This window comes from Schistocerca piceifrons, chromosome 8 (genome assembly GCF_021461385.2).
Source record: "Schistocerca piceifrons isolate TAMUIC-IGC-003096 chromosome 8, iqSchPice1.1, whole genome shotgun sequence".
In the NCBI taxonomy this organism is placed as follows: Eukaryota; Metazoa; Arthropoda; class Insecta; order Orthoptera; family Acrididae; genus Schistocerca; species Schistocerca piceifrons.
In genome coordinates, this window is record NC_060145.1 from 318212798 (window position 1) to 318228475 (window position 15678).

General features: G+C 45.9%; 1 protein-coding gene across 1 annotated transcript in view; it reads left to right on the forward strand.

The window, feature by feature from the left end:
• The first annotated feature begins 546 nt into the window (after nucleotides 1–546).
• Nucleotides 547–15678, forward strand: part of LOC124712317 — a 66260-nt gene continuing 51128 nt past the window's right edge. The window contains exons 1-2 of the mRNA XM_047242610.1: nucleotides 547–801; nucleotides 10014–10154. Coding sequence (XP_047098566.1) covers nucleotides 547–801; nucleotides 10014–10154 — 396 coding nt within the window. The remainder of the gene's footprint in view (nucleotides 802–10013; nucleotides 10155–15678) is intronic.

Below are 15678 nucleotides of genomic sequence, written 5' to 3' on the forward strand. Positions count from 1 at the left end.
TTCCTTTGAACGGGCAAGGCCGATTTTTATCCTCATCCGATGGGACCGGGGACATGGCTGTTTGGCCCCGTCCCCCAAATCCAACCAACCAATCAATGCCCTGTTGTGGCTAATGTAGGAATTTCTGTTTCATCACCTATGCAAGTGCATGCAGAAGTTTCTTGCGCAAGTTACTTGTTGGTGGAGATTCATCGTAACGAGCTGGTTCTTTAGTTGGTAGTCTAGATTGGCTGTGTAGAGACGCGCGGGGTAGCCGTGCTGTCTGAGGCGTGTTGCCACGGTCCGCGCGGCTCCCGCCGTCGGAGGTTCGAGTCCTCCCTCGGACATGGGTATGTGTGTTGTTCTTAGCGTAAGTTACTTTAAGTTAGATTAAATAGTCTGTAAGCTTAGGGACCGATGACCTCTGGAGTTTGGTCCCATAAGGCCTTACCACAATTTAAAAAAGAAAAGTTTTTTTCTGTGTAGGACCACGACACCCGGACTGCAGACACATCTATCGGTACATTCGTTAGTTCAGGGTGAAGCGCTGTTTACGATCGGCCACAGATGCAACAGGACCAGACCACGCTGGCAGACGTGGAGGCGACTCTGCAGCCGTACGTGGGCGGCCTGCGGCTGCTGGGCCAGTGGTCGCTGCCCGGTGGCGGCCGGCGCCTGGCCACGCTGTGCGCCGTGCTGCTGGCACACGGCCTCCTCATAACCACCTCCTGCCTCAACCTCCTCATGGACCCCCCGCGGGACCTGCAGGTGCTCACCGTCAACGCACACTCCACGCTCACCATACTGGGCCTCGCTGTCAAGGTACGCTCAGTCCCAGAAAGTCCGCACTGCTGGAGACGACACAATTTTCTGAATTCCCGATATATCGACGTATTAATCAACAAATTGAGTGACATCGATACTCGGCGTATGAGTGGACGATTTGGATGGGATTCTGTTAATGAAAAGGGGACATACAATTCAAGGTTTATTTCCCCAAAACAACTAATTGTAATAAATTACACTGTGGCTTACAAATTACAGTGACACAAACAAATCAAGCTGCTTACAATATGAGGTAATAAAAATGTTATATGCCACAGGTGAACTCAGAAACTTCAAAACTGTTTACAATTTGATACATTAACAAATAATCATTGTGCATTCAACTACATACTTCCACCTAATACACTTAAATTTTATAATGTGAAGCACAAATGTGTAGTTTACAATTAAATTTTCAGTCGAAGTTACTCCTTCCTATACCCTCTTTAAAAGTTATAAGATTTCCAAAAGGTATCTCAATTAAAAATGCCCTAAAACCCTTAACACAACAACACGTACATGACTAGCTCAAATAATAAATATATGTACGGCAAAGCCCAACATAAACAGCGCAGACCACATTCAAACTCTAGCCAACATGGGCCGCTTGCCAGTCAAAACATGTTACGACTGCGGCAGCGGGCAAACTTACATAGGTAATAAAAGAACACAGGCCACCTAACTTATCTTACCAAAATCAGTTTACACGAAGGAAGAAGAAAGGGGGGGGGGGGGGAATAATAAATACCATACGCAAGTGCACTTGCCAAACCTACTACTTAAATATACAGTATAAAAGGATCTCAATTAATGACAAAATCCGGGATAGGCCCGGCAATATTGCACCTGAGCGCTAGTAGCCAAAATAAGGTTGACAGATACCAAGGTCTGACATCTTAGGGCTAACTGGCACAGCAAATAAATAAGAGTAAAAGAACAAGCAAATGGTAATGCCCAAGAATATAAATAGGATTAAGGACACATGAGGCTAAAATCAATTGCTAGCATCTTGGACATCGTCTTAGGCTTAATTGACACTACAAATAAGTAAAGGTAAAAGAACAGGCAAATGTCAATGCCCAGGAATTTAAATAAAAAACCAATTGCTAGCAACTTAACAAGCACACATAAAAATATCAGACTGCTGCCACATCACAAAACGGAACAGGCGCGCGCGCAGTCCCCAGCAAGCCACAAAACCAATAACACACACTCCAGCAACCGAGCCAGCCTGACCACAGTAATTTCAACTCAGAATCATGGCGCGTGAGCACACCGGGTCCACGCAAAACACACGCTACCAAATAATTCCTACCAACAGATACGCCCTCCCCGGGCGGGAAAACGGGGTCGACGACCGGGTACAAACCAACAGAAAACTCGAAACCTAGACTCCGGCCATAACGGAATCACGCAGCAAATATAAACAACAACTGCAGTAAGGTGAAACGAACCCCGCCACGCAGACCGGACAGAGCAAACACACAGAAAGCCTGTCCTGCAGTCCTTGCAACTCCTGGGTGCGGAAACCCAAGCGATATCGGGCACCCTTCTCAGAGGCGGACAACCTCGAACGATCGCGTGCGGGGATCCATCAGTTGTCCACTACAGCACGTCACCAACACGTCACACCGCCCAACGGCCAAATCAACGAGGCCCGCCAACAACGAGATCGCACCTCCGTGCCGGGGCGGAAGGCAAAAATACCACCAGCTCGGTGCGAATCCAACTGCCGAGCCGAGCGCGCGCGGCCCCCCGCGAAAAACGCTCCAGAGGGCAACAGCCGCCTCAGCGCCTGCGCAGGCCGAACCAGACGGAAACAGAAATACAAGTCGCTATCGATAGTGCCGGATACACAACGCGCCAGAGAAATGGCACACCGTGCATAATAGATAAAATAATAATGGTTCCGAAATTTAGTTAGATGGTGTTTTCGATAAACACTGTCTGATCAAAAGTATCCGGACACGCCTATGTGATGCGCAAGTGGCGCTAGATGACACGAGATGCGGACCCGACAGTAAAAAATTGGCCAGGGGCGTGTAGGAGGCTCACTCTGAGTGTTCTGTACAAACTTAATTACGTACACAGACAGTTAACACACCCCAGAAATTGACAATCTCGGCGATTTTTACCTGTTACCGACGCTTACACTGGCAGGATATCAGTCCTGGGAATTCCAAGTCTTTTCAGAATGTTTTAAGATTAAAGTCGGATAAGAAATGACGAAAAAAATAGCCAAAATTTTCCGATTTTTTTCCTTTACTTCTACTGAAAATCCTTGATTCTTCGCGGCTGGTCCCGGCGGAGGTTCGAGTCCTCCCTCGGGCATGGGTGTGTGTGTGTGTGTGTGTGTGTGTGTGTGTGTGTGTGTGTGTGTGTGTGTGTGTGTCCTTAGGAAAATTTAGGGTAAGTAGTGTGTAAGCTTAGGGACTGATGACCTTAGCAGTTAAGTCCCATAAGATTTCACACACGTTTGAACATTTGATTCTTCCCAATTTTCATGATTCTAGGTCAACTGGAGGTACTCGACAGTTTTTAGTGAGAGAGTTTGCGAGTATCAAAATATGGTACATAAATGACCATATATTTTGATTGCATTGATTTAGAAGCTTAACGTTTTTACACCGTCATGGGACCATAGACCGTAGTATGTGATATAAATTTCAACTTGATACGTCTACCAGCTTCCCAGAAAAGAGGTTTTAACAGACGGACAGGCAGTCGGATAACAAATGACAAAAAAGCTTTCTTTCGTGTGGTACAATTACAAACCAACGCTTTTGGTTTTTTTCCTTTACTTGTAGTGTGACATCTTGATTACTGCCAAATTTAAAATTCCTCGGTTAACGGGAAGTATCCTACAGGTTTTGACGAATGAGTTCTCTGGCCGTATTTTTTGACTGCATTGACTTAGATGCTTCAGTTTCCACCACAATTAAGGTACCGTAGCTTTTGGTATGTGACATGAAATTCAACTTGGTACGTCAATCAGTTACTGAGAAAAAAATATTTTAACAGGCGGACGGGTAGACCGACTGACAGATAATAAAGTAGATCTGTAAGCCTCCCGTTTTTACCAGTTGAGGTTTGAAATCCTAAAAAGGAGATGGGGAGTATTGTGTTGTCAGTGGAGAACCAGTAACAGCACAATAGGTCAGTCTGGAGAGAACAGTGTTTTCGAATGAAGACTAGTAATTTGGATGTTACCTGAGTAACAAATACAGCAGGGACATTTCAGCTCTTCGAAAGCTGCTGAAGCCGAATGCTGGTGGTGTGATTACGACGTTGGAACGACGAAGGAACAACCGCAGATAAAACGAGGGCAGCCAGATCTCATTTGCTGTCGGACAGGGACCGTCGAGTATTCTGCAGGATGGCTGTCAAAATCGCATGAAATGAGTGGAAGGAATCAGTCGTGAGTTGCAAAGTGCTACTAACAGCGCACCTAGCGTAATGAGTGTACGCAGGGAGTTAAGAACAATGGGGTACAATGATCGAGCAACTCCTCATAAGTCGCACATTTCGGTAGCCAATGATAAATGACGCCCCATCTAGTATAAAGAGCCGCCACTGATCAGTGGATGACAGCAACGAGTGATTTTAGATGAGAAATCACACTACACCGTGCGGCAATGCTATGGATGGGTTTGGATGTGGTGAATGCCTGGATAACATTACTCTCATCGTGTCTAGTGCCATCCATGAAATACGCAGGAGGTCGTGTTATTACATGGGGGTGTTTGTCGTGGTTAGGGTGTATCCCCCTTATTGCGCTTAAGAAAACCCTAAATACGGAAGGATATGAACACATTTCACAGCAGTGTGTGCCAAGTACAGTGGAGGAACAGTTCGGAGCCGATGACTGCTTGTATTTAGCATGAAAATTTCCCTGTCATGAAGCAGCATCTGTAAGTTTGTGAACAATGAGATTTTTCGAACGGGTTAGCATGTCCAGGATGCCGAACGGAACCCAATGGAACACCTTTGTGATGAATCATAACGTTGACTTCACTCCAGGCCACAGTATCATCTCTGATTTTGGCTCTTGAGAAAGAATGTGCAGCCATTCCACCACAGACGTTAAGACAGCTCATTGAAAGTGTCCCCAAGGAGTTCAAGCCGCCACAAAGACGAAGGGTGTACACACCACATATTAACCTTCACTTACAGATGCCCGAAAACTTTCGATCAGATACGGCATTTTCATTTTTATATAAAAACATATTTTAACGTTTTTATTGCTCTTATATTAACGAAAATTTCAAGAGTTAGCTGATTGCATTAAACCCACTGTAACACAGATATCTGAGACAGAATAGTTTCTCTACACTGAGACAAGCCACGTGGAGAGGATTTAAAACGCAAATTCACAACAGCAGTAAAACTATTTATGAAAAAGAGAAATATTTAACACCTGATGTAAATTTCAATGTTAGGTATTTGCCTCGAGTGTACTATTACGGAGAAGTGGACCGTGGACGATCAACAATCCACACAAGAAGAGCATAGAAGCTTTTGATCGTGCTGTTACACAACAATACTGAAGGTTAAATGGCTATAACAAACAACTATGAGGTACCGAATCGAACTGCGCAAAAAATACATTTATAGCACAACTTGACTAAAACCATGGATCGGTTGATAGCACAAGTTCTGAGACATTAAGGGATGGTCATCTTAGCAGTGGAAGGAAATATGGTGAGCGGGGTGAGGGAGAGGGGGGGGGGGGGAGGACTGTTGTGGAAGACCAAGGGTTGACAGTTGTAAAATGGTTCAGATAGCCGTACTCTGTGGTGATGAAAGTCATGGGATACCTCCTAATATCGTGTCGGATCTCCTTTTGCCCAGTGTACGGCCACATGATCACCTAGTGCCAGCTGCACACTATCTACGGCACTCCAAAGAGAGTATTATGTTTTTAAGGAGGAAACTATTTCGTGTGGCGGGATTATTTGGAATTCAGCAACATTAACAATGTTCCAATTTCTACTTAATATGTCAGTCCAATGTTGCCTCAAAGTAATTATCTTCAAATGTGATGTCAGTTTTCACACACAAATAAAATATTGTTGAGAACTGACCTACTCTTAAAAATCTGAAAATGTGTATATCGTATCAGACTTCAAAACCGAGAAAAATAAGTTTTTGCTCTCTCACAGGACACCCATGGCGCTCTGTTATAAAAATGTGTGTGACATCGTTCTTGTTCATATTTCGCGATTTACGCTAACAAATAAAAAATATTTACTGCCAATATTTTTGAGGGACCCGATTTAAAAGAAGGAAATCGATGAGATCCTACATTTTTCTTCTCAGTGATGACGCTGCCATCACTTTTAAAATAGCCTCTCAGCTCAACCAAACTCAAGTACTGTTTTCGTAAAACAGTGTCGGGTACACATATTTGAGATTTTTTACCCTATCTCTTCACAATCCGCTTTGCGGCTCAGAGCTACAGTTGCTGCCAAGTGATACTTCTATTGAACCAGGGTTCACAGTACTGGAAAAAGGCGCCCCCATTTTCTTGGTAGTGTTCAGTCCGAACACTTTGCGATGTGAGATTACGTCTGAAGAAACTGTCATTGTATCCACACCAATCTCTCCCTACGTTATCATCGTCATATAACACGAAGGTGACACTACATTATACACGCATCCATTATACTCAACTACAGAATAACAGATAGGTGAAATGTTAGATGTGAACGAACAGTTGTGACTCACTCTCCTTGACACACCACCTCTTAAATATGGGTAATCGTTATTTTTTTGATGTTCAGTAGTATAAACAACATTCCCTTATTGATACGAGATGACAAAATACGTAAATAATATATGCACATTTATACTGTGACGCTGGTCACTAACCAACACCATTAGTGATAAAAAAGGACACACAGACCGCTGCGTGTCATGCATTTCATAAAATACATAGCAGCTGTTTGCAGTCACTTCAGAAACTGTTGATAGAAAATTAAGAGGCATTGGAGAAACTGTTTCACGAAAATGTCCGATAATCATGAATATGACCTCCGACTTCTTATAGTTTAAGACCAAGGTTTGGTGCACATGTATTTGTGGACTGAGCTTTGTTTTTAACTTGTGCAATGTCCTTGTAGAAGTCATGCAAGAATGAATAGCACCCAGTACGCAGTCGTCGACGGCGACTGTTCATCAGAGACAAGGGTTTCGTCAAGGGTGCTCCATGAAAGCGTGATAGAACCGCTTCTAATCCCTACACTTACGAATGACGCCACGGACAGGGTGAGCAGCAATGTAAGGCTGTTTCCAAATAACGCTGTGGTTCATGGGAAGGAATCATCGTTGAGTGGCTGTAGGAATATACAGCCTGAGTTAAAGCGTGTGAGTAAGCAAAAATAGTCCTGTGCGTTCGAAAACAGCAGTAATAGGGTGCATCTTTACACGGCCACTTCGATAAAATATCTAGGCGTACGTTCCAAAGCGATATGACATTCAAGTTCAAATGGCTCATGTACTATGGGACTGAACATCTGAGGTCATCAGTCCCCTAGACTTAGAATTACTTAAACCTAACTAACCTAAGGACATCAGACACACCCATGCCCGATGCAGGATTCGAACCTGCGACCGTAGCAGCAGCGCGGTTTCGGACTGGAGGGTCTAGAACCGCTCGGCCACATCGGCCGGCAACATGACACGGAGTGAGCCTGTCAGGTTGGTAGTAGGGAAGGCGAATGCTCGACTTCGTTTTGCAGGGAGAATATTGGGAAAGTGTAGCTCATCCACAAAGGAGACGCTAGTGCGATCCATTCTTGAGTACTGTTCGAATGTTTTGGGTTCCCACCAGGTCGGATTAAACTAGGACATCGAAGTAGCTCAAAAGCAGGCTGGTAGCTTTGTACCGATAGGTTCTGTCAGTAGGCAAGTAATACGCAGATGACATATGAACTCAAATGGGAATGGCTGGAGAGAGGACGTTGCTTTCCGCAGGCCACTACGCGCAGATTTAGAGAACCTGCATTTGAAGCCGAGTGCAGAACGGTTCTACTGTTGAGATGGGTCGTTCGCGAACTAACGGATCCTAAGGAACAGTTCATAAAGATCAACGGAACGAGCGATGAACCAATTCTAAGGAACGGTCTTTCATAGTTCACTTCGGTCGCGGGAACGGGAAACAGTCGGTCTCGTTCCCGCAACGGTACGCCGGTCGGTCTCGTTCCAGCCTCGGTCCCGTTCCCATTTCTCTCGGTCTCGTTCGGCCGGACTCGTCCTTCTTCGCGTGGCCACTCGTCTCACTTCCACTGTTGACTGCTCATAGTTAATTCAGTATAGAGTTGTTCGTTTTGTCCGCTGCGCACACCCGTTCTAGATCTGTTTCAAACCTTTTTTGAACTCTGAACTTCTGGTTCTTTTCGTATTCTATTGAGCGTGCATGACGGGTAATTAAAATGTATTTTATAATTACGCAAATTACATAAAATTACGTGATATGCATTACATACATCTTTCCAGGTAACAAAACGTCGTATCAGCTTACTTAACTATTTCGATAAACAGCAGAGGAGGAGGAGGAGATTAGTGTTTAACGTCCCGGCGACAACGAGGTCATTAGAGACGGAGCGCAAGCTCGGGTTAGGGAAGGATGGGGAAGGAAATCGGCCGTGCCCTTTCAAAGGAACCATCCCGGCATTTGCCTGAAGCGATTTAGGGAAATCACGGAAAACCTAAATCAGGATGGCCGGAGACGGTATTGAACCGTCGTCCTCCCGAATGCGAGTCCAGTGTGCTAACCACTGCGCCACCTCGCTCGGTGATAAACAGCAGAAGAAATACTTGTAAAAAGGGAATATTTTTTTATTACACATGCAAAGGAAGTCGGCACGGCACACACTAGTGACCATTTTCCGAATTGTTTTGGTCCAAGGTCAAAGAGCATGTTCATTGTTACGGAAGACAGACCGACTTACAACCGAATGAAGTCCGCGTTCCATAACCGAGTGTCTGGTGTCACATTTTGTAAAGAGAATATGATAACTCGTACAATATTATTTCAGTGGTACAGGGTAGCGCACGAAAAATCAGCCCCGAGTACTAGACCTCATCGTCGCCTACCAATTGTCATCTATTGTTTCGAAGTTGTTGTTTGCATTAGCTTATTTTTTATTTATTCACTGCCTAATTATTACATGCTATTCTGCTCCGAGCGGTCAACAAATCCTGCGTAATTGGCGAGCAGTCTGTACTCGGGGCCGGTTTTTCGTGCGTCACCTTATATTATTTCACTGCGATCAGCCACAGAACGCTGCAGCTGGCTAAACGAAAGGTTTTGCAGAATCACGAAAATTACAAGTGTGTGAGAATTCTGTTACGAATAAAAATACTGTACTCCAGAGCGGAGGCAAGTGCCACCTCTTGGCACCTTCCATCTTCAGTCACCTATGCTACTAATTTTCAGTTTTTCATAAGAACCGCATACCAAGCACAAATGAACGGTGAACGAGTAAAAATGGTTCCCAAAAAAAGAGCGATCATCAGTGAACTAGTTCCCAAGGAATAACGAATGGTTCAAATGGCTTAAGCACTATGGGACTTAACATCTGAGGTCATCAGCCCCCTAGGCTTAGAACTATTTAAACCTAACTAACTTAAGGACAGCACACATCCATGCCCGAGGCAGGATTCGAACCTGCGACCGTAGCAACAGCGCGGTTCCAGACTAAAGCGCCTAAAACCGCTCGGCCACAGCGGCCGGCTAGGATGAACGAGTTTGCCCATCTCTATTCTACTGGCGCCACTGTAGTTTTCGCCTAAGGACAAGTCTAGTGGCTAGCGTTGCTTTCTCTGGATCACGGAGTCCCAGGTTCGATTCCCGGCCGGATTGGGAATTTTCTCTGACCAGGAACTGAGTGCTTGTGTTGTCCTCATCATTTCATCCTCATCATCATCATTCTTGACGGTGGCTAAATTGGAATGTGTAAAAATTAGACTGCGTAAAAACTGGGACTTCGTACGAGCGCTGATGACCGCGCAGTTGAGCGCCCCACAAACCCATCATCATCGTCGTCGCGTAAGGACCATGAAGATAATACGCGAGAAATGACTAGTCGTGGTACAAGGTATTCCCCGCCACACACGTACTATGTTTTGCGGACTATGTATGTAGATGTACAATAAAACAGGTACTAGTGACTAGTGAGTGCAGTTTGTACGTGCATTTCCGGCAGGTGGTGTCGTTCTCGCTGGACGGGGCGCGCCTGCGAAAACTGCTGCAGCTCCTGGGGGAGGCGCACGCAGCCTTCCCGGACTCGGCGGCTAGGCGGCGCCGCTACGGCGACGTCGGGTTCCGCCTCTACATCTTCCTGCAGGTGCCCCACCACTACCTACAGCAGTGCTTCCCAATCACACCACCGAGCGAGATCAGCTACTATACAGCTTGTTACAGTCTTCAGTTCGAAGAGTGGTTTGATGCAGCTCCCCATGAAAGGCATTCCTGTGCCAGTCTCTTCGTCTATGAATAAGTGCTCTAACTTACATCTGCTTGAACCTGAATACGTTATGCTCTGTTATGTTAACCGGGGACCTAGAAACGACGGAGAGGCTCCGTCCCCGCCGCAGCCGCAGCCGCAGTGGTCCGCAACCCCACCCCTCCGCCGCCCCACACCGAACCCAGGGTTATTGTGCGATTCGGCCCCCTGTGTCCCCCCCAGGGAACGTCTCACACCAGACGAATGTAACCCCTATGTTTGCGTGGTAGAGTAATGGACCAGACGAATGTAACCCCTATGTTTGTGTGGTAGAGTAATGGTGGTGTACGCGAACATGGAGAACTTGTTCGCGCAGCAATCGCCGACATAGTGTAGCTGAGGCGGAATAAGGGGAACCAGCCAGCCTTCGCCGAGGCAAATGGAAAACCGCCTAAAAACCATCCACAGACTGGCCGGCTCATCGGACCTCGACACTAATCCGCCGGGCGGATTCGTGCCGGGGACCGGCGCTCCTTCCCGCCCGGAAAGCCGAGCGTTAAGCCGTCGGCACACGGACCGTGCTGCCGAACGTTAACGTTGAGCGTGCCCAGTTCAACGTGCTGCTCAACGCTCAGGAATGATGCGACTTGTGCATACGGTACGCGGACCCCAACGTGGTATACACGATCGCAACGCACTCAAGCGACAGTTGAGGGATGTTTCTAGTTCGTTAATCACACTGTTTACTCAACGGGCGCGTAAAATTCCCACGTTAGCTCTATTAAAATGCACATTTCCCCCATCGTCCACGAAAAGGAAAGTACCAACTCCAATCAATAAGGACAGAGGCTTATAAAAGTTCCATTACAAGCAGTGCGTTACAAAATTGGAATACTTTCCGCATAAGATAAACAGTATTTCATCATTCCCACATTTTAGTAAAACCCCAAGGTCAGTCTTACTTGATCACTGTTCGTACCCAGTAGCAGAATCTTTGCAACATGTCAATTACGAAGCGTAAAAGAAAAAAGAGAAAAAATACCTTTATACAAGTAGCGTCAGCTGTCCTTTAGATGAAGCCAATCGAACAAAGTCACCCCTCAATAAAAGGTGAACTTGTATTTACATAAAATCAAACATTACAGTCTATACTTATATTATACTAATAATAAAGTATCAGAACCTAATAAAAACGCGAATGTTAGGAAAAAAAATCTGTCGTGTCAGGACGCGAACCACCGCCCCAACGAAAAAACCTCATTAGTATACAATGATGCTATTCATTACACTATACCAACATCGCATCTGCTTTATATAATAATAGTACCTTACCTCTTGCTAAAAACTCTATAATCGTAGATATTTTACTAACTGAAATTTAATTATAACACATTGTACCAAGAACAATGCGTTTTGGGTGGATCTTCAGTGTGTCGCTGCCTTCAAATAGCCTACTCTCATTATACGCAAGTTACAATAATTATTTTTCCGCGAATATGATGTTTCTCATTATTTTATTGGAAAGAATCACACAGTTAACAATGAGTTTTGCAGTGATTCTCAATTTGCTGGTGCTCGGAACGGCATATATACGTATAGGCTTGAAATGAATGCCAATATGGCGCGTCACAACTCTGTACTGAAGGGAGACGGCGTGCGTGTGACGTAGGTGGAGTTGTGCCATGTCATTGGTCAACGTTCAGACGCACGCTGAGAATATCTGACATGCCAGATATTGCTCTGCACGTTCGGAAAGACTCCCGAGCGTGCTATTCCATGCTGTGACGTCAGAAACTCGGCACGCTCAACGCTCAACGTTCGGATGCACGGTCCGTGTGCCGACGGCTTTAGACCGCACGGCCAACCGGGCGGACGAACCTGAATACTGTACTCAAGCCTCCGTCCCTCACTTCATCACACAACTGACGGTTCCTTGATGCCTCTGGATGCCTACTGTCAGCCAATCCTTCTTTTAGTTGCGCCGTAAATTTCGTTTCTCCTTAATTCGACTCAGTACCTCCTCACTAATTATTCGATCTACCCATCTAATATTCAGCATTCGTCTACAGCACCACATTTCAAAAGAGTCTCTCTTCTGTCTGGGCTCTTTAGGGTCAACGTTTGACTCCCATACAAGGATACACTCTGCTGTGTTTAACAAATACACTTCGCGTCCAACATGAAGGTGGCAGGAAGAGAACCCCCTACCATAGAAAGTAGTTGCTGCACTGAGTTGCGCCACAGTGTACGTCACAGTGCGAAATGGAACTACAACAAAACAATTTTGGCTACACAGATAAAAATATACAAATAACAATGATTTACAGGGAGATTATGTACGGTGTGTACCTTCAGTATGCTGGTGATGATGAGGCGTGGCAACGTGATTAACGTTCTTAAAACTAGTCTGTTCTCGAATACAGTAAACGTTGACTAACGTCAATGCAGTACGTAGGTTGGAACTTAATTAGTGACAACACTGCTGCACTGCTGTGGAGACCCTATGCAGTGGAATCTACTATTTGAAGATGGTATCTGGTCTTTCGGATATCTCCGAAAGAACAGATACCATCTTCATATAGTTAAGGCTAAGCGGCCATTGACCTTCTTCTTCTGTGCGGATGCAAACGTATTGCCCGAACTGTAACGGGACTCGGTAAGGTTATCTGCCGCGAGTAATGAGTGTAACGGGCAGGGGCACTACGAATGTAGTGTGTGGACATAAAGTTGGGAATGTGGGTCTCACGGACAGCGTGCAAGGGATAAGTCCCTGCAGTCGCACTATCCTCTGTGCCCTCTGTGGCGCAGATGGATAGACCGTCTGCCATGTAAGCAGGAGATACCGGGTTCGAGTCCCGGTCGGGGCACACATTTTCGACTGTCCCCGTCGATGTATATCAATGCCTGTCGACAGCGTAGGGTCTTGATTTCATTATCATTGAATCTACTATTGTCGCTGATAGCACACGTTATTGACATACCTACTTTACCCCCGAGCAAATGGACTTGCCCGTCCCACGTCACCGGCGTGCGCACAATCGAGGGAAGCACAGTCACAGTGTCACTATGTTTTCGAAACACGGAGTTGGATCAAGATTCAATGTGCCAGACGTCGTACAGCACGGCAGTGTCATCAGGGTCTTCAAGAGGCGTGCGGGAATCGGCATTGGCGTACATAACGGTGGCACGTTGGGTAAAAGCCGTCAACGAAGGTCGGCAAACTGTGGCAGACATGCATCGAGCAGGTCGTCCTAGCGTCTCTGAAGAAGAAGTGCATGCCGTTGCCGCGTTAGCGGACACTGATCGACGCCATACGATTCGTGAGCTTGCCCACGAAACCGGATTAGCGCATACGACTGTGCTTCGCATCCTTAAGGAACGCCTGGGCATACGAAAATTTGCATCACGATGCTTTCCGGATGACTTGATGGAAATGCAGAAATGGATGCATTGCGACGCTGCTCAGAATCGCCTGGAGCGCTATGAGCGCGAAGGAGAGTCTTTCTTTCGCCGTGTCATAACACTGGATAAGACATGGGCCACATCGTACGAGCCAAAACTGAAACGCCAGTTCAACGAGTGGTGTCATTATGGGTCGCCACGAAAGTCGAAAGTGCGTCAGAGCCCCAATATGGTGAAAGTTATTGTGTTTCTCGTGTACGACTGTGATGGTGTCCATCCTAACGCAATACGTTCCTCCACGGCAGACCTTCAATGGACAGTATTACCGTTCGTTTTTGGAGCATCACCTGCGACCAGCTTTGCGAAAGAAGCGGCGACACTTTCTGCTCAACCCACTCATCATTTTGCACCACAATGTGCGGGCGCATACAGCGCAATCTGTGCCTGCTCTGTTCTGTCGAAGGGACTGGGAAGTACTGTATCATCCACCATTTAAGTCATTGTGACTGATTTGAATCCGAAGATGAAGGAACCACTTCGTGACATTCGCTTCTGAAATGTTCCAGAGATTCGACAGGCAGTAGACCGCTCCATTCGCACCATCAACAGAACAGGCTCTGTTAGCGGTATACTTACGCCTTCCACATCGTTGGCAACGGGATCTACACAACGCTGGTGACTACTCTGGAGGATAGTAACAGGTGCAAACATGTAACTCTTTTATATCCGTTGTGAATAAATGGTTGCCACTATTTAAGTTCCAACCCTCGTATGTCCAGTCTGGCTCTGCTGGCAGTGACAGTGTGTATGTCACCGTGGCATGCGAAAGAGACTGCGACACTGTGAGACTATGTACATGAAACGTATTCGCAGTTGCGAATACGAATAGTCATCAGCTTTATAAGCGAATAAAAATTAAAATTAGTGCCGAACCAGGACTCGAACTCAGATTTCTCGCTTTACGCGAACGTTCGCCTCAACCGCTTTGGCTGTTTGTGTACCATTCACGGCCAGACCCAAACTTCCATACGTCGACGTTCATGTGTCACAACCTGCACTCGCACACACATTATGTAATTCCCGTACAGGAGACAACACTTTAATTGGAAGTATCTTTCCGGTGTCGGCGGATAAATACGATATTGCAGTGCCTGTGTTGTTAAGAACAACACGCTTGTCCGAAGGAACGTTGCGTCGTACAGTACTGCAATATCGTGTTGTGAGACACTGGGGATCCTCTGCAACACCTGACTGAGTAGAGCCACTTGTTCGTTTCATTTGCGAACTATTTGTCTGACGTCACGTGCGATCAAGATATAGTCCCTGTTAGGTGAGCCCTCTGTGACGTCAGAGCACAACTATTGCAGATTGATAGAGCTATTTTAATGACGTATGGCGGAAGCGTAACATGGTCCGTTACGTGCGCCCTCTAAGGCGTCTGACCATAACTATAAGAGGCAGTCAAATGAAAGCGAGATAAATGGAAAAAAAGTAAGTAAACTCTGTATTATTTCTTAAGTAATCGCCATAAATGCTAATAAATTTATCTCACTGTAAGATAAGACGGTCAATGCCTTCATGGAAAATCGTTTTCAGTTGCCTACGGATCATGATTGTACCCAGGTGTGCACCTCTTCGTCCGAAGCAAATTGACGGCCACGAATGTCTTTCTCCCTCCCCCCCCTCCCCCTCTCGTTTTCCGCTCCTCCCCCTTTTTTCCCCTAATCTGTCCAGGTCCCCCCTCCATCTGCCCTTGGCTGTGGTGTGTCATCTTCGTGCCGACTTTTTAGTGCAGTGTTTCCAGTGAGTGTTAAGTGTTGTGCGTCGTTTCCGAAGAGTTGCGAACGAAAATCATACTGTCGCTGGGAGTGATTTTTATATCTCTTGCGAACAGAACCCAAACTGTCGCCGTGTTTTCTAATTTTCTGTCTACTGTTTTATTTGTCTGCTTCCTGTGTATTTTATTAGCATCGCCAACCATTTGTTTTATGTTTTAACTTTCCACAATTTTCCGCCGTTTTAC